The sequence below is a fragment of the Salvelinus fontinalis genome, chromosome 25 (genome assembly GCF_029448725.1).
Source record: "Salvelinus fontinalis isolate EN_2023a chromosome 25, ASM2944872v1, whole genome shotgun sequence".
Lineage (NCBI taxonomy): Eukaryota > Metazoa > Chordata > Actinopteri > Salmoniformes > Salmonidae > Salvelinus > Salvelinus fontinalis.
The window spans coordinates 11,018,712-11,043,280 of record NC_074689.1 but is presented as its reverse complement, the minus strand read 5'-3'; the positions used below and the strand labels follow the sequence as shown (position 1 = coordinate 11,043,280).

At 45.6% G+C, this 24,569-nt stretch overlaps 1 protein-coding gene across 8 annotated transcripts in view; it reads left to right on the top strand.

The window, feature by feature from the left end:
- LOC129822832 (zinc finger protein 438-like) overlaps positions 1-15,302 on the top strand; it is a 99,872-nt gene extending 84,570 nt beyond the window's left edge. For 7 of the 8 annotated variants that reach the window (XM_055881276.1, XM_055881273.1, XM_055881272.1 and 4 more), the window contains 2 exons: positions 2,750-4,651; positions 10,413-15,302. In XM_055881276.1, the coding sequence (XP_055737251.1) occupies positions 2,778-4,651; positions 10,413-11,010 (2,472 nt within the window). In that variant the 5' untranslated portion in view covers positions 2,750-2,777 and the 3' untranslated portion in view covers positions 11,011-15,302. Of the gene's footprint in view, positions 1-1,327; positions 2,042-2,749; positions 4,652-10,412 lie in introns of those variants that run through there. The other variant, XR_008754538.1, reaches the window with a different exon arrangement.
- Positions 15,303-24,569: the final 9,267 nt, after the last annotated feature.

The window sequence follows — 24,569 nt, the reverse complement described above, 5'->3', positions numbered from 1 at the left end:
CTTGCGCACTAGCATTCAGTGCGCACAGGGAGCAGCGACGACGTCGTCACGCCATCCAAAAACATGGTAAACATTGGATGAATTTAAAATGTTATCTTCGGCTGTGAGTGATGGGGGGGGGGAAATTGTCCTCAGCGACAATTCTTTGAATAATTCAATGGATGTTTTGTGCACAAAGATGATGACTAAAGTGTCTTATTAGGAATTTTCTAATTTGACTTCTCTATGTGGCCGTCTATGGAAATAGTCTTTCTGGACCGGACGTCAGTTAAACTGCAGTACCGAAGCAAGACTGTAGAAACGGTCGAAACCGTGCTTCTAGACCAGAACCCTGGCCCCTTGGTCCATAGAACTCTGGTCAAAAGTAGTGCACTATATAAGGTGTCATTTGGCACGCACTCTAGGAGCGTAGCTGCAGCTACTCCTCAGTTATAACACAGCAGCTGAAGTGGTGTAACACTGCTATCAATTCTGATCAACTCAGAATACTGAACAGTTAGTGTCTACTCATTTTATTCTCCCTCATTCTCCATTCCATCTCATCGTTGTCTTTGGGTCGCAAGACTGAGTGAGAACAATCTTTCCTGTGAGAAGTCATCAGTCTGATTCAAGCAGACAGCAGGCCCACACGCTGCCTGTGGTTGGTTGCTCTGCTTCGTCTCGGCAGCATAGCTTTCATAGTTCTATAAGGAGTTTTCGGGAGGGAAGGTGTGAGGCCCCACTCTCCTTTCTGTGGGGGGTAGGCTTGGTGTCAACAGACATCTTTGCTTTGTGCCAAACTGAGGGAGAGGGAATGGGGGAAAGTAAAGGGGTGAGTCTATATCGTGCCCCCCTTTATACACTCCCTCCCTTTATTCCCTTTCTTTCTCTTGGGGTTCAACTGTAAACTCAGAGTTGATGGGAGGAAGGTTAGCCTGCCACTGTCAAAATCACTCTCACACGAACACACACACACAGACACCATTTGTACCCCCTTCATGTCCTGGGAGCATCCTTGATATCCCACCGCACTACTCTACTGAACGCCCGGCCCAACAGCCAAACTCACAGTTGAATTGGAATCGACTATCCAAACAGAGAGGGAATATTTTCAGTTGCATGGAGTTAAGGTGCTGTGTGGACACTGTATACATTTTCTGCTCTCACTCAGAAATACTTCCAGGTGTTGAACAATGTGCTTTTGACTGTTTTTTTCTTGTTTCCCTCTTTTGAAATGAAAGCAACCTTTGGTTCAGCCCATGTCCTTTGAAAGTCGATATAATGGTTGGGTGTAGGTTACGTGAGAGAAATGATACTGTGAAATGTTTCCCTTTTTATTTAAATCTAGAGCCTGGTGGTTATTCTGAATGTGGCTGGTATGTTGCACAGAACTTGGACACATTAACCCATGGAAAGGCTGGTATTGAAAGTTGGATACATTTTTGGGGGTATATTCAACTCCTGTCAAAATCATTAGTTTACAATCACGTCCAGTCGAAACATTCCGCTGTAAATCTTTTTTTTTAAGCAGGTATGTGGATATTTGTTTTACTGAAATGGAACTACAGTACAGATGTCAAAAACCTCAGATAAAGTTCATTCACCTTTTATTAAATAGTATTAACCATTTACCTGGACACCACTTAAAGCTTGTTCAACCCTTTCTTGGGATTTTTATCTTCGACGTCCAGAATTACAAGCCTACTTTAAAATCATAATCCCTGGTGTTGTACTGTGAAATATCATTACCCAGTATGGGACATTAGGGTCTGAGAATGGGGGGCTTTGTCAGTAAGGCTGTTTTAGCCCCACAGCCAGGCCTTACTAATGCTGGTCAGGAGAGAATGAGGAGTGAATATCACACACACACACACACACACTCACACACACACACACACACACACACACACACACACACACACACACACACACACACACACACAGAGTAACCCCTCTTAATGTGGTGGTAAAGCTCCTGCCTGTCTTGCCCTAGGGCAGCTTTCACACTCTACTGACTGATCCGTCCAGGAAGTGCGGGGGGGCTACCGGGAGGGTGGTGGGGGGTACAGGGAGCACCCCGCCGAGCCACAATGGTAACCAGGCTGCACGCTGGGCCCAAATCAAAGGGGGCACTCTATCTGTTCCTGGGGGTAGGTTGTGTGTGTGTGCGTGTGTGTGTGGGGGGGGGGGGGGGGGGGGGGGGGGGGGGGATAATAGTTATTGTGGAAGCCTTAGACATGTTTGTGTAAGTGACAACGTCTGCCTACCTCTGTCTGTCTCTCAACTCAGGATGTATATCAATAGCATCCTGTTCCTTAAATAGTGCACTACTTTTGACCAGAGCCCTATGGAACCTGGTCAAAAGTAGTGGACCATATAGGGAATAGGGTGCCATTTGGGATTGCAGCCTGTGTCTCATCTAGACCAGGGGTGTCAAACTCATTCCACGGAGGGCCTAGTGTCTGCAGGTTTTTGGTTTTTCCTTTCAATAAAGCCCTAGACAACCAGGTGTGGGGAGTTCCTAACTAATTAGTGATGTTAATTCATCAATCAAGTACAAGGGAGGAGCGAAAACCCGCAGACACTCGGCCCTCCGTGGAATGAGTTTGACACCTGTGATCTAGACTATGAACCGCTGTGTAACGACCCCATTAACAACACTAAGGTCAACCCTCCTGCTGAGAACATAATAATTGGGGACTGTGACCAAAAATGCTACAATGTTATGTTGGGGAATACTTCTCTAACTTGACTGTTGTTGTATTGACAGACTGAGACAGGTCTAGGTCTAGACCTCCATGCCAGGCCAGATGATGAAGAGCCTCCAGTTTAGAAGCATCGCCCCCAAGGCCCCAGCAGCGGTGGTTCCCTCCCCAGCCGCCATCCTGTCCTGCCAGCACCCCTCTGCCCTCCCGGAGGCAGCCTCCACAGCCGTCAGCCCCAAGTCTATCCTGGTCCCGGCCCAGAACTATGCCCTGATGCAGGTGGCAGGGCAGGAGGGTACCTTCTCTCTGGTGGCCCTGCCGCCCTCCGTATCCCCTCAGTCGCCGCAGCAACAACAGCAGCAGCAACAGCCAATCCAGAAGAACCTGAAGCTGCCCATCCCCAGGTGCCAGCCAATGAGGACCAAGAACACCCCGGAGAAGGTCAAATCAGCCACGCCCACCGGTGGCAGCGCCAGGGGGGTGAGGACACTCGCCAAGGTTGCCTTGACAACTCGGGACCATCGGTCAATAGCAGCCGTAAAGAAGAAGTTGTCATTGGCTGAGCCCAAGGAGGAGCCATCAGAACAGGTCATACTGATCGACTCCTCAGCCTCCTCTGAGCTCTCTGCCCTCACAGCCCTGCTCCCAGACAACGCCATGCTCTACACTGGCTCTCCTCTGGAGCGAATATCAGTGGTGGACACCACCCCCGACCACCGGTCCACTCCTGCCTACGCCCCCGGCCCTGTCACCAGCATGCTGCAGAACCTCCACTACCCATCTGGTGGCATTACTAAAAGTTCCCCGGTCGAACCATCACAGGATGAGAGCAGCGGTAAGGTTGCTATCAGGCCGTGCCAACCCAAGCCTGTAGCCCAACAGCCCCATCCACAGCCAGCTAGTAGCAGCATCACTGTCCTCTCTCCAGCCATCTTCAGCAAAGCTGTCCAGATCATCTCCTCCCCACCCAAGGGCAAGCTGCCCATCCTGCCCTACTCCAAGATGAAAAGCACCCTCATACCCACCGCCAAACTCAACCTCAATGCCATGTCCCCCAAGAAGGCTTTCCCTAGCCAGCCTGACCTCTCCCCTTATCCCTCTGATCCCCAGTCCAAGACCCCGGAGACTGCTGAGGCCCTATGTCAGAACCACATGCCAAACTCCCTGCTGCAGAGTCAGCCTCAGGCCAAGACCACAGGCACCCTGTCGCTGCTGGGAACGCTACAGATCCAGAAACTATCAGGCAAGAAGAGGGGGAGGAAGAGGAAGACAATGGAGGACATTCTGGCCTTTGAGGCGAGGAAAAAGAGGTCCTTGTCGTTCTTTCGGAGGAGGGTGCCAGAGAAGCCTTCTCTCTCAGCCGTCATCTCCTCCCCGCTGTCTAAACAGCAGAGGGAGGTGGACATCTCTAAGAAGTACCGCAGCATCAGACCCAAGCCTCACCACATGCTGCTGATGGAGACTGTACCCCAGCTGGTCAGCCTGCCCTCCCTCACCTCCTCTGACAGCCTGGATTCAGAGCTCCTCGTGGGGCATCAGTTCTCTGCCGAGGTCCTGGAGCCCGGTCCTGCCCAGCCCCAGCCAGCCTCTACCCCGCTATACCTGAAAGGGGGCCCTTCTCAGAGGGTCTACCTGGGCAGTAGCCAGCCCCTCCACCGCTGCCCTACCTGCAGCCGCTGCTTCCAGTTCAAACACCACCTCCAGAGCCATATGAACAGCCACACCAACAGCAGGCCTTACTTGTGTCCTGTGTGTCATAAGGCCTATGCTCACTCTGGCTCCCTCAGCACCCACATGAAGCTGCATCACTCTGACGGGAGACCGCGGCGGACGCTTCGCTGTGACTTCTGTGAGAAGGCGTTTGGCTACGTGGGTGTGTACTTCGGCCATTTGCGGGAGGTGCATAAGGTCATCCTGACCGTGGAGCCGTCCGTCAGCCAGCATGAAGACGACGTGCCTGTGGAGGGGTGGGTACCTAAATATTCAGCATTATTAACAGTGCCTACATACTGTTAGGAGTTGAAAACCAGTCAACGTGTGGAGAAATGCTAGATGCAGAAAATAAGTTGAGCAACGTAATAGAACTTTAACAGATGTAGACAGATGTAGACAGACATGTTCCTCTAAGAGGTTCGCAGAAAATCTCACCCCCTCCAGCGGGGAGAGCAAACCTAAATACTCCTTATCTGTTGGTTGTCTCATCCTTCCTGTCCTGAGTCAAAACATTCAATCACGGCTGGGACCTAGAGGTTGAATAGACTATACATTTGAAATGTCTTAACTGCTTATGGACACCCATGGCCGATTTTTATTTTATTTTGTGTCTCAAGGGCCCAGATATCAGTTACTAAGACCTGCTTTATGGTGACCTCTGGCCTTAGAGAGGGTACTTGGAGGCCAAATTCCGATAGGGAATAATCAGCAGAATATCTTAACAATACTGGTATATTTATCTCATCAATAGGACTCTTGAGTCTTGACGTTTATTCACTGTGACCATTGAATGTCTTAGAACAGTGGCTCCCAAACTTTGTATAGTCCCGTAACTCTTCAAACATTCAACCTCCAGCTGCATACCCCCTCTAGCACCAGGGTCAGCTGTGTACCCCCTCTAGCACCAGGGTCAGCTGTGTACCCCCTCTAGCACCAGGGTCAGCTGTGTACCCCCTCTATTACCAGGGTCAGCGCACTCTCAAATTTTGTTTTTTGCCATCATTGTAAGCCTGCCACACACACACTATACGATACATTTATTACATTTATAACAAGAATGATTGAGTTTTTGTCACAACCCGGCTCGTGGGAAGTGACAAAGAGCTCTTATAAGACCAGGGCACAAATAATAATATTATAATCATCAATAATTTTGCTCTTTATTTAGCCATCTTACATATAAAACTTTATTTGTTCATCAAAAATTGTGAATAACTTCTCACCACAGAGACGGGTGTGCTTGGAAAGATGCACATAACTCTGCAATGTTGGGTTGTATTGGAGAGAGTCTCAGTCTTAAATCATTTTACACACACAGTCTGTACCTGTATTTAGTTTTCATGCTAGTGAGGACTGAGAATCCACTCTCACATACAGTTGAAGTCGGAAGTTTACATACACTTAGGTTGAAGTCATTAAAACTAGTTTTTCAACCACTCCACAGATTTCTTGTTAACAAACTATAGTTTTGGCAAGTCGGTTAGGACATCTACTTTGTGCATGATACAAGTAATTTTTCCAACAATTGTTTACAGACAGATTATTTCACTTATAATTCACTGTATCACAATTCCAGTGGATCAGAAGTTTACATACACTAAGTTGGTGACTTTAAAAATCTTGGAAAAGTGCAGAAAATGTCATTGCTTTAGAAGCTTCTGATCTAAAGCAATGAGATAATTGACATAATTTGAGTCAATTGGAGGTATACCTGTGGATGTATTTCAAGGCCTACCTTCAAACTCAGTGCCTCTTTGCATGACATCATGGGAAAATCAAAAGAAATCAGCCAAGTCCTCAGAAAAAAAATTGTGGATATCCACAAGTCTGGTTCTTCCTTGGGAGCAATTTTCAAACGCCTGAAGGTACCACGTTCATCTGTACAAACAATCGTATGCAAGTATAAACATCATGGGACCACGCAGCCATCATACCGATCAGGAAGGAGACGTGTTCTGTCTCCTAGAGATGAACGTACTTTGGTGTGAAAAGTGCAAATCAATCCCAGAACAACAGCAAAGGACCTTGTGAAGATGTTGGAGGAAACGGGTACAAAGGTATCTATATCCACAGTAAAACAAGTCCTATATCGACAACCTAAAAGGCCGCTCAGCAAGGAAGAAGCCAATGCTCCAAAACCGCCATAAAAAAGCCAGACTACGGTTTGCAACTGCACATGGGGACAAATATCGTACTTTTTGGAGAAATGTCCTCTGGTCTGATGAAACAAAAATAGAACCGTTTGGCCATAATGACCATCGATATGTTTGGAGGAAAAAGGGGGGGGGGGGGGGGGGCGCTTGCAAGCTGAAGAACATCATCCCAACCGTGAACCACAGGGGTCATGTTGTGCATCATGTTGTGGGGGTGTTTTGCTGCAGGAGGGACTGGTGCACAAAATAGATGGCATCATGAGGTAGGAAAATTATGTGGATATATTGAAGCAATATCTCAAGACATCAGTCAGGAAGTTAATGCTTTTGTTGCATATGGGTCTTCCAAATGGGCAATGACCCCAAGCATACTTCCAAAGTTGTGACAAAATGGTTAAAGGACAACAAAGTCAAGGTATTGGAGTTGCCATCACAAAGCCTTGACCTCAATCCTTTAGAAAATTTGTGGGCAGAACTGAAAAGGTCAAGGAGGCCTACAAACCTGACTCGGTTACACCAGCTGTGTCAGGAGGAATGGGCCAAAATTCACCCAACTTATTTTGGGGAGGTTGTGGAAGACTACCCAAAATGTTTGACCCAAGTTAAACAATTTAAAGGCAATGCTACCAAAAACGAATTGAGTGTATGTAAACTTCTGACCCACTGGGAATGTGATGAAAGAAATAAAAGCTGAAATAAATAATTCTCTACTATTATTCTGACATATAACATTCTTAAAATAAAGTGGTGATCCTAACTGACCTAAGACAGGGAATTTTTACTCTGATTAAATGTCAGGAATTGTGAGAAACCAATTTTAAATGTATTTGGCTAAGGTGTATGTAAACTTCCGATTTCATTTACATTTAAGTCATTTAGCAGACGCTCTTATCCAGAGCGACTTACAAATTAGTGCATTCACCTTATGATATCCAGTGGAACAGCCACTTTACAATAGTGCATCTAAATCTTTTAAGGGGGGGGGGGGGGAGATTTCAACTGTAGATATGTGGTAGCAAAGGGCATCAGTGTCTGAACAGCACGATTTGCCAGGGCAGGATACTCTGAGCGCAGCCCAATCCATAAATCTGGCTGTGGATTCTGATTTAAATTACATTTTCACAGAACCGCTTGTTGCAATTTTGATGAGGCTCTCTTCGAAATTGATATCGGTAAGTGGACTGGAGGCAGGGCATGAAAGGGATAACGAAGCCAGTTATTTGTGTTATCCGTTTCAGGGAAGTACCTGCGTAATTGTGCACCAAACTCACTCAGGTGCTTCGCTATATCACATTTGACATTGTCCGTAAGCTTGTTCATTTGCACACAAAAATCATACAATGATGGAAAGACCTGTGTCTTGTTAATGCAGACAGAGAAGAGTTCCAACTTATTAATCATAACCTCAGTTTTGTCCCACATATTGAATATAGTTGTGGAGAGTCCCTGTAGTCCTAGATTCAGATCATTCAGACGAGAAAAAAACTCTTCAATGGTCCAACGTCCCTCTCTGTTGTTCGGTGCTTTCCCGGGTAAGGGGGCTGTAGCTCTTCGGATGCATCAGATTCACAAGTGTCAGTGTCCATGCTGGGCTAACAACAAATGTAGAATTACCGATGCTAGCATTGGATGTGCTCATGGAAGCAGAACAACTAGTGTCGTCGACAGGTGCAAAATCTGGACCCCTACAAATTAGCCGGGCTAGACAATCTGGACCCTTTCTAAAATTATCTGCCGAAATTGTTGCAACCCCTATTACTAGCCTGTTCAACCTCCCTCTTCAAAGGTGGGTGGGGCAATCTTGACCCAAACTGCTACAGACCTATATCTATCCTACCCTGCCTTTCTAAGGTCTTTGAAAGCCAAGTCAACAAACAGATTACCGACCATTTCGAATCCCACCGCACCTTCTCCGCTATGCAATCTGGTTTCAGAGCTGGTCATGGGTGCACCTCAGCCACGCTCAAGGTCCTAAAAGATATCTTAACCGCCATCGATAAGAAACAATACTGTGCAGCCGTATTCATTGACCTGGCCAAGGCTTTCGACTCTGTCAATCACCACATCCTCATCGGCAGACTCGATAGCCTTGGTTTCTCAAATGATTGCCTCACCTGGTTCACCAACTACTTCTCAGATAGAGTTCAGTGTGTCAAATTGGAGGGCCTGTTGTCCGGGCCTTTGGCAGTCTCTATGGAGGTGCCACACGGTTCAATTCTTGGGCCAACTCTCTTCTCTGTATATATCAATGATGTCGCTCTTGCTGCTGGTGAGTCTCTGATCCACCTCTACGCAGACGACACCATTCTGTATACTTCTGGCCCTTCTTTGGACACTGTGTTAACAACCCTCCAGACGAGCTTAAATGCCATACAACTCTCCTTCCGTGGCCTCCAACTGCTCTTAAATACAAGTAAAACTAAATGCATGCTCTTCAACCGATCGCTGCCTGCACCTGCCCGCCCGTCCAGCATCACTACTCTGGACGGTTCTGACTTAGAATATGTGGACAACTACAAATACCTAGGTGTCTGGTTAGACTGTAAACTCTCCTTCCAGACTCACATCAAACATCTCCAATCCAAAGTCAAATCTAGAATTGGCTTCCTATTTCGCAACAAAGCATCCTTCACTCATGCTGCCAAACATACCCTCGTAAAACTGACCATCCTACCGATCCTCGACTTCGGCGATGTCATTTACAAAAAGCCTCCAATACCCTACTCAATAAATTGGATGCAGTCTATCACAGTGCCATCGGTTTTGTCACCAAAGCCCCATATTCTACCCACCACTGCGACCTGTACGCACTCGTTGGCTGGCCCTCGCTTCATACTTGTCGCCAAACCCACTGGCTCCAGGTCATCTACAAGAACCTGCTAGGTAACGTCCCCCCTTATCTCAGCTCGCTGGTCACCATAGCAGCACCCACCTGTAGCACGCACTCCAGCAGGTATATCTCTCTGGTCACCCCCAAAGCAAATTCCTCCTTTGGCCGCCTCACCTTCCAGTTCCCTGCTGCCAATGACTGGAACGAACTACAAAAATCTCTGAAACTGGAAACACTTATCTCCCTCACTAGCTTTACGCACCAGCTGTCAGAGCAGCTAACAGATTACTGCACCTGTACATAGCCCATCTATAATTTAGCCCAAACAACTACCTCTTCCCCTACTGTATTTATTTGTTTTTGCTACTTTGCACACCATTATTTCTATTTCTACTTTGCACATTCCACTGCATTCCACTTCCACTGCAAATCTACCATTCCAGTGTTTTACTTGCTATATTGTATTTACTTCGCCACCATGGCCTTTTTTTGCCTTTACCTCCCTTATCTCACCTCATTTGCTCACATTGTATATAGACTTATTTTTCTATTGTGTTAGTGACTGTATGTTTGTTTATCCCATGTGTAACTCTGTGCTGTTGTATGTGTCGAACTCCTTTGCTTTATCTTGGCCAGGTCACAATTGTAAATGAGAACTTGTTCTCAACTTGCCTACCTGGTTAAATAAAGGTGAAATAAATAAGGTGCAGGTGTAGTACTACTGATAGTAGCAATACTACCAGTAGAGCTGGTATGTGTCTCTATGGACGCGGGCCTTACTTTTTTTTAACCATTTATCAATTTTTGAGCCAACGGCTACTCAGGTGAGGAGAAAAAAAACTTGCCCAAATGTATAGCCCTGTTGGAAAATATAAATGGACTGTTTGAAAAGAGAAATACCCCATATAAATACCTGTCTTAGAATATTGTTAGCTTCTCAGCACATCAAAATAGAACATTCTGGCCCTTCACTTTTCATAAAACACCAGGTCTTCCTCCCATCATATGTCTCCATGTTGTTCGTGTCTCCAGGGCCATGTCTCCAGACCTGGGGGACAAGCAGGGCCAGGAGGAGCGTGAGGACCCGGTGGAGCTCCAGATCAAGTGTAGCCGCTGTCAGGCCATCACCCCCACCTTCGCCGACATGAAGCTACACCTGCTCTATGTGCATGGGGAGGAGGTCCAGGTGTGCCTGCGGGACGGGGCTGGGGGGGTGGGAAGGTCACTGCGGGGGGGCCGGGAGGCAGAGGATGAGCTGGTGAAACACGCCGCCCACTACTGGCGCCAGCTCAATGAGAAGAGGAACCTAGTCCGGTGTGGGAGCTGTGATGAAGAGTTCTTCTCCTTCTCCAAGCTGAAGCGTCATATCCTCTCCCACCACCAGGGGGGACCGGAAGATGATGGAGAGGGGGAGCCGACCGGCCCCTCAGCCCGGGGAGGGAGTGGGGTCCTGCGGCAGGGATTGGTGTTTAACTGTGCACTGTGCAGCCAGGTCCTGGACAGTAAAGAGGAGGTGATGGAGCACTGGAGGGGCCACCACCACTGTGAGGAGACCCAGGTACTCTGGGAGGCCCTCGGCTCCTACTCGGGAGAAAGGGAGATGGACTTGCCCGACCACAGCACATGTTAACATTGCACTGGACACGTTCCAGGTCGTCTTTGTTGCAGTCACGCTGCACATCTCAGAATATTGACTTTACTTATTCCTTCTAGCCTTTAAAGAAGCGAATTGCCAGAACAGTGCATTTAAAAGATTGAAATATCATATCAATGTGGTTTCTGAGGTGTTAAACACTTTCCAGGCATTGTGAGATCTTATAATCGGGGCGGGCTGACTACAATCAATATGCCCTCGAACGTACCCACTATTTGTGTCTGTCTGATCCAATCATGCTCTCAAACACACCCAGTTAGTCCCTATTCACACTATCCAGCCGACCCCGACCATGCAGTACATTTCCAGCAACTATGGTGGCTGGGTAACCACTAACCATGCAAGTATAGCTCACCTCAGTATGGTGAATGGGTATTAGTCCATACAGAGGTCAGTTATAGCACAGGTTAGTTTGTTAGAGAATCCACTGGATACATTACAAATTATTATTTTGGTATTTTGTGGACTGCACTGTTTTTTTTGTTTTGTGTCAGTGTTGATTTTGTGTTTAGTTTTTTCTATGTTTTAATATTTTTGTTTAATAAAATGGAAAGGATTTGGTTGTTTTGTATTGCATATGTACAGTATAAACCATCCAACGTTTTACTGGTACTGTATTTCTTTTTTTTGACAATTTTTTACATTGTAGAATAATAGTGAATACATCAACTATGAAATAACACATGGAATCATGTAGTAACCCAAAAAGTGTTAAACAAATCAAAATATATTTTTGATTCTTTAAAGTAGTCACCCTTTGCCTTGATGACAGCTTTGCACACTTGGCATTCTCACAACCAGCTTCATGAGGAATGCTTTTCCAACATTCTTAAAGGAGTTCCCACATATGCTGAGCACTTGTTCGCTGCTTTTCCTTCACTCTGCGGTCCAACTCATTCCAAACCATCTCAATTGGGTTCAGGTCGGGTGATTGTGGAGGCCAGATCATCTGACACAGCGCTCCATCACTCTCCTTGATCAAATAGCCCTTACACAGCCTGAAGGTCTGTTGGGTCATTGTCCTGTTGAAAAACAAATTATAGTCACACTAAGCCCAAATCAGATGGGATGGTGTATCGCTGTAGTGGCCATGCTGGTTAAGTGTGCCTTGAATTTTAAAGAAATCACAGAAAGTGTCACCAGCAAAGCACCCCCACACCACCTCCTCCATGCTTCACGGTGGGAACCACACATTCGGAGATCATCCGTTCACCTACTCTGCGTCTCACAAAGACATGGCGATTGGAACCAACAATCTAAAATCTGGACTCATCAGACCAAAGGACAGATTTCCACCGGTCTAATGTCCATTGCTCGTGTTTCTTGGCCCATGCAAGTCTCTTCTTATTGGTGTCCTTTAGTAGTGGTTTCTTTGCAGCAATTCGACCATGAAGGCCTGATTCACGCAGTCTCTTCTGAACAGTTGATGTTGAGATGTGTCTCCTACTTGAACTCTGAAACATTTATTTGGACTGCAATCTGAGGTGCAGTTAACTGTAATGAACTTATCCTCTGCAGCAGAGGGAACGCTGGGTCTTCCTTTCCTGTGGCGGTCCTCATGAGAACCAATTTCTTCATAGTGCTTGATGGTTTTTGCGACTGCACTTGAAGTAACTTTCAAAGTTCTTGAAATTTTCCGAATTGTCTGGCCTTCGTGTCTTGATGAACTGTCATTGCTCTTGGCTTATTTAGGGTGTTCTTGCCATAATATGGACTTGGTCTTTTACCAAATAGGGCTATCTTCTGTATACCACCCCAACCTTGTCACAACACAACTGATTGGCTCAAATGCATTAAGAAGGAAAGATATTCCACAAATTAACTTTTGACAAGGCACACCTGTTAATTGAAATACATTCCAGGTGACTACCTCATGAAGCTGGTTGAGAGAATGCCAAGAGTGTGCAAAGTTGTCAAAGGCAAAGGGTGGCTACTTTGAAGAATCTCAAATAAAAAATATATTTTGATTTGTTTAACACTTTTTTTTGGTCACTACATGATTCCATGTGTTATCTAATAGTTTTGATGTCTTCACTATTATTCTACAATGTAGAAAATAGTCCAAATAAAGAAAAACCCTTGAAGGAGTAGGTGTGTTCACACTTGACTGAGCCTGTGTGTGTGTGTGTGTAAATACATATATATATATATATATATATATATATATATATATATATATATATGTATGTATATATATATGTATATATATGTGTATATGTGTTTGTTAAAACTATGTAAATAAACATATATATATATATATATATATATATATATATATATATATATATATATATATATATATATATATGTGTTTGTTAAAACTATGTAAATAAACATAATACTGGTAGAAACACAGGCATATTGTACCTAAAATCTATTGGCCTTGAAAACAGTCATCTCAGCTATGGTAAATGATTGACTGAAGTCTAAAGTCTAGGTTGTGGATTTAGGGACAGAACTTTCCAATTCAACTGTGTGTTACAGTAGCAGGATCTAGCTATTTTGACCTAGAAAGGAAAACCTTCTCAGTACACCAACACCTGACTGAAACGCCTGAGGCCTTCTGAAAAATTCTAGTCTCGAGATCTACCCATACATCTGGCTCATAACCAACATCGACTTTCAAACCGATTATATATTATTATATACACTGAGTGTACAAACATTAAGGACGCCTTCCTAACATTGAGTTGCATCCCCTTTTGCTCTCAGAACAGCCTCAATTCGTCGGGACATGGACTACAAGGTGTTGAAAGCGTTCCATAGGGATGCTGGCTCATGTTGACTCCAATGCTTCCCACAGTTGTCAAGTTGGCTGGATGTCCTTTGGGTGGTGGACCATTCTTGATACACACGGGAAATTGTTGAGCGTGGAAAAACCCAGAGGCATTGCAGTTCTTGACACACTCAAACCGGTGCGCCTGGCACCTACTATCATATCCCGTTCAAAGGCACTTAAATATTTTGTCTTGCTCATTCACCCTCTTAATAGCACGTAACACACAATCCATGTCTCACTTGTCTCGAGGCTTAAAGTGGATTTAACATCAATAAGGGATCATAGCTTTCATCTGGATTCACCTGGTGAGTCTGTCATGTGTATTTTTGTTTGTGTACTCTGTGGTAATGGAACGGGTGAATGATTGGTAACCACTGACAAAACTAGATCTATTCGTTACTATTACATTATGAAGAAGTTCTGGAAGCATTGAACTAATGCTGCTAGCTATTCAGTATGAACCTGTGGAATTGGGGCACCTGAGGTCTGTGATTAAAACATTGAAAAATGTTATAGAGACTGAAGTAAACTTGCATGTTTTATGCCTGTTTGTGATTGGAAACCCAGCAGAAAAGCCTGTTTTCTCTTCTGTTTGCTTCTTACAAATGGTTCAGTGTTGTTTCCTGGTTGGGAGAGTAAATTGTAAAGGGGTAGTAGATGTGGTTTAAACATTTGTCAGACTGATACATTTGTCAGACTGTGTAACCTTTTTCATACAAAACAAATCACAGGGTAAGTTAAGTGAATGTACCTTGAATGTTTCAAAACCCTACCAAATTCTCTCAATATACATATATATTGAATATAGACTTCTATAGATTAGATTATAGATTATATATAGCCATCTATAAATACAGTATATTGAGAATATATATTTGCATAGAATATAGTGAATATTCTGCTTTGTTCCAATGGAGGAAACAAACTAGTTAGGATTTTGTTATCATCAAACCGGCAACTTAAGCTGAGTATAGCTCTCCTTGCTTGTCTGACACAAACCAGGGTGCATTCCAAATGACACTGTATTCCCTATATACTGAAGTGCACTACTTTTAACCATGGCCCCTAGTGCTCTCTTCAAAAGTAGTGCACTTTGTAGGGAATGGGGTGCCATTTGGGACACATATCAGGAAGAAGCAACAATGAGAAAGAACTCCCCTCCCTTAGTGAGACTAGGCTAGACTTGCAGCACGTACAAATCAATGGCGTGAAAAGTAATCACATAGCTAATATGTCTTTCACAAAATGGTGACTGTGTTGACTGTCTGAAAGTGTTTGTTTTGGGGGCTGTTTGTGAACCTAAAAACCTTACCTTTCTCAGAATAAAACAAACATATGCGTTATTGAATATGACAATGACTGTGGGACGTATGTAACGAGATAACAAATAAATGTATATTTATTTCCAGTAACAGTATGTTTTCCCTGCTCAGGTAACCGCAAAACCAACCCTGTTGTACGTAACAATAAAGTTGGAGGATGAATCCATGCTCATGTTGTGTCCTATTTATTTTCTTCCATACGTCTTGTCGTGTCCCTATTCTCCACACACACCGCACTGGCGCTCCATTCTAGCAGATAACCCCATCGTAGACCGGGAGGATGTGGGAGAAGGTGTGTGCGTGCGTATCCGTCAAAAGATGCTTGGAATGGGATTAATTGAGTGACTGTGCAGTGAGGGGTCTAGTGGTGGGAGGAGTGCTTGTGTCTGGACCACATTAAGTGGAGTTGCCAGAGGGTTATCAAGCGCCTACATATGCCTTACCTCAATACCTTCACGGTGAGGTACCCTCCCATCTGTCTGACAGAGGGCATCTTCCTACTGTAACTTCCAATCGCCCCATGATTGAATGAGCGTGTGCCGGGAGGGGAATATGTTGGAATGGTTGCATTATGAATCTGAGAAAGGTATGGTCACATAAACATGTAACCTTGGTAATCTCTTTGAATTTATCTTGCCCACTTCCCACACAGAGAGACAATCATCTGACTACTAAGAATAACATGTCTTCTTGCTACATCAAACCATCACCCATTGGAGCCATTTTCCAGAAGACTTGAGAAGAATTGAGGTTTAGCAGAGATGTGTGCATGAATGAGATGTGAATCAAAATAATCACATACCTCATGATGGATTCATATTTAATGGATCGGAAGGATAATTCAACCGTGGAGTTTATCTCCTCTGCTTTTACCTCTCCCTCTCTCTTTACACCCCCTCTTTGTACCGCTCCCTCTCCTGTTCTGTCATACGGCCTTTCTCCGCTAGGATGCCGAACCAGGGGAAACTTCTGGAAATTCCTAGTTCCTGTTGTGTTTCCATTACAATGGATCACTTAGTTCTTGAAATCATAAATTTACTTACTCCAGAGCTGGTTCCGGTTCTTCCAATGAAGAAAGGTCATTGCTCGCTCTCTAAACTCAAGCATGATACCCTCCTGTAGTGCTTTCATCACTGCCTTGTGGAATGCGGGCCCTCTGCTCTAATTGTGTTGGGGGAACATGACCTCAGGTTAAAGGGTCAGAGGTGAACTCTGGTGTGATTTCAGGTGCTCGCGGACAAACTTGACAACATTAATTACACCGAGAGAGCAATGTCTGTCACATACACAATACAAAAACATCCACGTTCACATCAAGTGCAGCCCATGTTTTAAACAGCATTGCAGCTTTACTGTGTAACACCTCAGTCAGTGTTACGACTGAAAATGCTATCAACCCCAATCTACATACTGTCGTCATGGTGAGAGGAGCAGATAAAAAGGAAAGCTCTATAACGCTGGGTGATGCATATTTCTCTTTAATCAGAGTGAACATGTACCACAGCCGTCACACTGACAACCTCCCTCCTCCCACCTCTACAGGAGAGCAGCCTCTCCACAGGGAAGAGATCAAAGATTCAACCCCCCCCCCCACTTCTAACAGGATCAGTCGGATAGATAGAGGTACCACACACACCACTAGAGGTATCGGGGGACTGCCTGTTCCTGCTACATCACCTCAACGTCTGTAAGCACCCCTATCAGAAAAGAGAACATGGACTCAAAAGTGTTCAGAAATACATTTTGCTAACTGTGGTGCCCCATTTTATGGCTCTCAAATGTAGGACCAACGGGTAAGGAGTTGGTCTCGATCCCTAGTAGTAAGCTTGGTTGAAAAGTGAGACTGACGTGACTGGAAGGAGCCAGTAGAGTAGTAATGTGAACCCTTAAACACCACCCAGGGGTCCTGGGCTGGCTTATCGAAGCTGACCTCACCAGGGGAGCACAGGGACAGATTTATGGGCTAGTAAAATGTGACCCGTACTGACCACAGATGTCCTGGCCAACAAGGTAGAGGGGTGAAACCTGATGAAAACACCCAACCCTTGGACTGGACAGGCCTTCTGTCAAGTTTTCCTTTCATGCTCTCGCGCGAGATCTTGATATATACTGAACAAAAATATTAAAGCAACATGCAACAATTTCAACGAGTTGAATGAGTTAAAGTTCATATAGGGAAATCAGTCAATTTGAACACCATTAGACCCTAATCTATGGATTTCACAAGACTGGGCAGGGGCGCAGCCATGGGTGGGACTGGGAGGGCAAACGCCCACCCACTTGAGAGCCAGGCCCACACACTGGAGAGCCAGGCCCAGGCAATCAGAATGAGTTTTTCCCCACAAAGGGCTTTATAACAGACAGAAATACTCCTCAGTTTCCTCAGCTGTCGGGGTGGCTGATCTCAAGGGATCCCGCAAGTGAAGAAACTAGATGTGGAGGTCCTGGGCTGGCTTGGTTAAACTTAGTCTGCGGTTGTGAGGCCAGTTGGACGTACTGCCAAATTCTCTAAAAAAACGTTGGAGGCGGCTTATGGTAGAGAAATTGACATTAAATTCTCTGACAACAGCTTTGGTGGACATTCCTGCAGTCAGCATGCCAATTGCACGTTCCCTCAACCTGAGACATCTGTGGCATTGTGTTGTGTGACAAAACTGCACATTTTACAGTGGCCTTTTTATGTCCCCAGCACAAGGTGCACCTGTGTAATGATCATGCTTTTAATCGGATTCTTGATATGCCACACCTGTCAGGTGGATGGATTATCTTGGCAAATGAGAAATGCTCACTAACAGGGATGTAAACAAATTTGTGTATAACTATTTTGAGAATTAATGTTTTTGTTCATATGGAAACTTTTTGGGATCTTTTATTCCAGCTCATGAAACATGGGGCAAACACTTTACATGTTGCGTTTATATTTTTGTTCAGTATATTTACTAGATTATGAGCCTCATATTTGTCTCGAAACTTAACATCTGTGACACACCAATGTGCACAAGCACAAGTTGGATCAATCAGTCTGTCATAATCAAAGCAGGTCTTTGGTTTCTCTAAAAGATTTTTCATAACTGGACGTATGGTGGCTTTGTAAAACTGCTCCAGTATTTCACAGAGATCACACACTTATGGAGCCCACGAAAGGGTCTAATTTTCCTTCTAGTCTGCTCTGCTCCCTCTTGGTCTTCTCATGTTTCAAAGCTGTTGGGCTCTCTGCTCTCCACACCCTCCCATATCATCCAGCTAATGAGCAGCAAGAGAGACCAGCGTAAATAATAGATGACGGACGGGACACTGGAGAGAGAGATGGAGAGAGAGAGAAAGATGGAGAGATGAGAGAGAGAAATGGAAAGGCTAGATGGAGAGAGAAAGAGAGAGAGAGAGGGAGAGAGAAAGAATGAGAGAGAGAGTTGGAGAGAGAAATGGAAAGGCTGGATGTAGAGAGAGAGAGAGAGAGAAAAGGAAAGGCTGAACAGAGAGAGAGAGAGAGAGATGGTGAGAGAAATGGAAAGGGTGGATGAGAGAGAGACGGATGGACAGTGGGATGGAGAGAGAGAGAGAGGGATGGTGAGAGAGAGGCTGGTGAAAAAGAGATGAAGATGGAGAGAAAGAAATCCTTCTACCCCGTGTCTAAATGAAGCTCAGTTGGATAAAGAGCGAGAGATGGACACTGGCGGTACAGGTAGGCTACGGTACAGTAGCTACAAGAGAATATCGTATTAGCACAGAGCTTTGGCCTGATAATGTATGTGTCTCAATTAAGAGCAGTTACGGGAGACAGGAGAGACGGAAGCTGTAGGCTACTATATACTCAAACAAATGAGAAATTGATGTTAACTAAAGAACAAAAGCAGAGCAGAAAAATCTTGATCATGACAGAATGGCGATGTGCTAGGTGGGCGGAAAATACATAATGTCTGATTCCAGGAAGAACCAGGATTCATATTCTGGTACAGTGCATACAGATAATTCAAAGTGCATGTTAAAGTGAAATTAAACTATTACCCATGTGATACAAAATACTAATGACACTGTCCTGTATGTGGAACATACACTGCTCAAAAAAATAAAGGGAACACTTAAACAACACAATGTAACTCCATGTCGATCACACTTCTGTGAAATCAAACTGTCCACTTAGGAAGCAACACTTATTGACAATAAATTTCACATGCTGTTGTGCAAATGGAATAGACAAAAGGTGGAAATTATAGGCAATTAGCAAGACACCCCCAATAAAGGAGTGGTTCTGCAGGTGGTGACCACAGACCACTTCTCAGTTCCTATGCTTCCTGGCTGATGTTTTGGTCACTTCTGAATGCTGGCGGTGCTTTCACTCTACTGGTAGCATGAGATGGAGTCTACAACCCACACAAGTGGCTCAGGTAGTGCAGCTCATCCAGGATGGCACATCAATGCGAGCTGTGGCAAGAAGGTTTGCTGTGTCTGTCAGCGTAGTGTCCAGAGCATGGAGGCGCTACCAGGAGACAGGCCAGTACATCAGGAGACGTGGAGGAGGCCGTAGGAGGGCAACAACCCAGCAGCAGGACCACTACCTCCGCCTTTGTGCAAGGAGGAGCAGGTGGAGCACTGCCAGAGCCCTGCAAAATGACTTCCAGCAGCCCACAAATGTGCATGTGTCTGCTCAAACGGTCAGAAACAGACTCCATGAGGGTGGTATGAGGGCCCGACGTCCATAGGTGGGGGTTGTGCTTACAGCCCAACACCATGCAGGACGTTTGGCATTTGCCAGAGAACACCAAGATTGGCAAATTCGCCACTGGCGCCCTGTGCTCTTCACAGATGAAAGCAGGTTCACACTGAGCACATGAGCACATGTGACAGACGTGACAGAGTCTGGAGACGCCGTGGAGAACGTTCTGCTGCCTGCAACATCCTCCAGCATGACCGGTTTGGCAGTGGGTCAGTCATGGTGTGGGGTGGCATTTCTTTGGGGGGCCGCACAGCCCTCCATGTGCTCGCCAGAGGTAGCCTGACTGCCATTAGGTACCGAGATGAGATCCTCAGACCCCTTGTGAGACCATATGCTGGTGTGGTTGGCCCTGGGTTCCTCCTAATGCAAGACAATGCTAGACCTCATGTGGCTGGAGTGTGTCAGCAGTTCCTGCAAGAGGAAGGCATTGATGCTATGGACTGGCCCGCCCGTTCCCCAGACCTGAATCCAATTGAGCACATCTGGGACATCATGTCTCGCTCCATCCACCAATGCCACGTTGCACCACAGACTGTCCAGGAGTTGGCGGATGCTTTAGTCTAGGTCTGGGAGGAGATCCCTCAGGAGACCATCCGCCACCTCAACAGGAGCATGCCCAGGCGTTGTAGGGAGGTCCTACAGGCACGTGGAGGCCACACACACTACTGAGCCTCATTTTGACTTGTTTTAAGGACATTACATCAAAGTTGGATCAGCCTATAGTGTGGTTTTCCACTTTAATTTTGAGTGTGACTCCAAATCCAGACCTCCATGGGTTGATACATTTGATTTCCATTGATCATTTTTGTGTGATTTTGTTGTCAGCACATTCAACTATGTAATGAAAAAAGTATTTAATAAGAATATTTCATTCATTCAGATCTAGGATGTGTTATTTTAGTGTTCCCTTTATTTTTTTGAGCAGTGTATTATCCCCCTATGGATGGGTTAGATGTAACCAGTGAACAGTACTGTATGTTTCTTAGTGGGACTTCAACTATCTGCTCAGGGTCCTCAGAGTGAGACACATAACTCAATATCCCTGAGCCCTGATCTATAGGTCACTCACTTAACACAGGGGCTACACAGGGCTGCTACGACTGTGTCTCAAGTCATGACAGCCCTGAAGGGTTCTGTTCTGTCCAGCCCCATCCCTCCCTCTCTAGCTACCCATCTCTTTTCTCAGGCCAGATAAACAGCTATTTGCAGCTATTTCAACCCCTCTGCCACCAATGCGTCCGGCTGTCCTCTGTAAAGCAGAGGAGACGTGGAGAATGTTTCCCTAGTCCGAGCGATGCTCCACTCCGCTCCAGGGACTCTACAGAGATAACGGGATTCTAATGTCTCTCTGCCTTTGGGGAATTATGTCTGCCTGAGTGGTAACCTACATTTACTGAGCAATCTTACAAATAAGGTTAATGAAATAACCCTGCAGGAGGATGGATGGACGGATGGATGGACACACACACACACAAAGGGCCCTGTCTGCTGTGGCGCAAAACTAGCAAGGTTAGTGTGTAGCCAGGCACTGCTGCATCTCAATAGGTAATGTATTTATTAAGGTAGCTACTGTATGGTTGCAGGCATGGCCCTCTGCCCAGCCTTACGTAAAGCATCGGTGTGCTCGTACGTGTGTGCTTGTGTGTGTGTGTGTGTGTGTGTGTGTGTGTGTGTGTGTGTGTGTGTGTGTGTGTGTGTGTGTGTGTGTGTGTGTGTGTGTGTGTGTGTGTGTGTGTGTGTGTGTGTGTGTGTGTGTGTGTGTGTGTGTGTGTGTGTGTGCGTGTGTGTGTCTTTGATGGAGGAGCAGGGAAAAACTCCGCCTCACGCCCATCTCCCCCCTCATCCCTCAAAACCCCCACCTGCCATAACACAGACAAGCTGGGACATTCCCCTGGCTGATTTGATAGGTTAATTAGTTCCTGCATATAGTAGGACATGTGATGGTGTCATTGAATAACGATGATGATGGCAGGGATAAAGGAGGTGTTGAAGGAGGGGGAGGTGGCATTCAGGATCATCCATTTACACTCTCGTCGTTTCAATCTGTCATAATTCACTTGAATTAATTTCACTAAGACAAGTGTGTGTGTTAGACAAGATAATATAACCAGGTAGCTAGATATTAACCAATCAAACGCCACTTCACAAGTATGACTGTTCTTTTGTGCACTACTGTGTGTGTGTTCATGTATGTATGACTAACAAGTAATGTAATCCTCCACACCTCCACCTCCAGACCTCCAGTCACCCCCCCAAACCTAGCCCCATTCATCCCCAACGCGGGTGAGCTCTAACTGGGCTTCATGCACCGTCCATACGACCAGAGTAGTCAGAATCAATTTTTCTCTGCAGCATTTAGATGAGTCACATTTTTTTCAGGCTCATCGAGCCCTCTCTCCCTCCTTCCCTCCCCCTCTTCCTCACTCCCTCAATCCACACTCCCCTGACTGCACACCTCTCTACCCCCCCCAACGCCCCTGGGGGCTTCCGTGCTCCTCCTGTCAGTGCCCAGGAATAATTCCCCTCCTTTTCACTGCTTTCGGGAGAGAAACGCAGAGAGGTGATGAATCTACAGTGATGTAGAGAAAATGAAATTGACGGGAGGGAGGGAGGGAGGGAGGGAGGGAGGGAGGGAGGGAGGGGAAAGCTGAGGCTTGCTGCTGCTCGTTTGCTCAGCACAGCAGAAACGTGCACAGTCCTTGAGGGAGGGACAGAGAGAGGGAGGGAGAGACAGTGAAAGAGGGTAGTCACTTTGCGCCCCTGGACAGATGATCCTGAAGGGGTTCTGTTGGATATATTCTCTCTCCTTCCAAACGGCACCCAATTCACAACCCCTTATGTGGACATACAGTGCCTTCGGAAAGTCTTCAGACCCCCTTTTTCCACATTTTGTTAGGTTACAGCCTTATTATAAAAATTATTAAATTGTTTTTTTCCCCGTCATCAATCTACGCACAATAACCCAGAACGACAAAGCAAAAACAGGTTTTAGAAATGTTTGCAAATTTATTTAAAAAATATCTAATTTACATAAGTATGGTGCTACAAGCTTGGCACACCTGTATTTGGGGAGTTTCTCCCATTCTTCTCTGGAGATCCTCTTAAGCTCTGTTAGGTTGGATGGGGAGCGTCGACAACACAGCTATTTTTAGGTCTCTCCAGAGATGTTCGATCAGGTTCAATTCCGGGCTCTGGCTGGTCACTCAAGGACATTCATAGACTTGTCCTGAATCCTCTCCTGTGCTGTCTTGGCTGTGTGCTCAAGGTCATTGTCCTGTTGGAAGGTGAACCGTCGCCCCAGTACGAGGTCCTGAGCCGTCTGTAGCAGGTGTTCATCAAGGATCTTTCTGAACCTTGCTCAGTTCATCTTCTCCTTGATCCTGACTAGTCTCCCAGTCTCTACTGCTGAAAAACATCCTCACAACATGATGATGCCACCACCATGCTTCACCTCTGGACGTGATGCTTGGCATTCAGCCCAAAGAGTTCAATCTTGGTTTCATCAGACCAGAGAATCTTGTTTCTCATGGTCTGAGAGTCTTTAGGTGCCTTTTGGCAAACTCCAAGCGGGCTGTAATGTGCCTTTTACAGAGGAGTGGCTTCCGTCTGGCCATTCTACCATAAAGGCTTGATTGGTGGAGTGCTGCAGAGATGGTTGTCCTTCTGGAAGGTTCTCCCATATCCACAGCGGAACTCTAGAGCTCTGTCAGAGTGACCATCAGGTTCTTGGTCACCTTCCTGACCAAGTCCCATCTCCCCCGATTGCTCAGTTTGGCCGGGTGGACAGCTCTAGGAGAGTCTTGATGGTTAGAAACTTCTTCCATTTAAGAATGACGGAGGCCACTGTGTTCTTGGGGACCTTCAATGCTGCACAAATGTTTTGGTACCCTTCCCCAGATTTGTGCCTCGACACAATCCTGTCTCGGAGCTCTGCGGGACAATTCCTTCGACCTCATGGCTTGGTTTCTGCTCTCTCGTGCACTGTCAACTGTGGGACCTTATATAGACAGGTGTGCGCCTTTCCAAATCATGTCCAATCAATTGAATTTACCACAGGTGAACTCCAATCAAGTTGTAGAAACCTCTCAAGGATGATCAATGGAAACAGGATGCACCTGAGCTAAATTTCGAGTCTCATAGCAAAGGCTCTGAATACTTGTAAAGGTAAATCAACTATATCTGTTTTTTATTTTAAATACATTTGCAAACATTTCTAAAAACCTGTTTTCACTTGGTAATTGTGGGGTATTGTGTATAGGTTGCTGAGGATTTTTATTTCTTTAATCAATTTTAGAATAAGGCTGCAACGTAACAAAATGTGGAAAAAGTCAATAGGTCTGAATACTTTCCAAAGGCACTGTAGCAGTCACTCGCCGGTAATAATCCCCTCAACAGACAGTACCTTCCCCGTGTGGTGGCACGAATCCAAAACACCTCTATCTCCATCCTGCCTGCATGGGTCCTACTGAATAGAAGATAATAGAACAGTGACCTACTACAGAGTGCTCCTTCTTACACAGGTCTGACATGCAACACTTTGTCTGTCCATCAACATAATCAATACCATGTTATGCTGCAGAGCAAAGAGCAAGAGTGAGCGAGAGTGAGCGAGTGTGAGAGAGAGAGAGAAAATGAGACAGAGAAAGAGAGAGCGAGAGAGAGGAAGAGGAAGAGACCGAGAGAGAGAGAGAGAGAAAGAGAGAGACAGAAACAGAGAGAA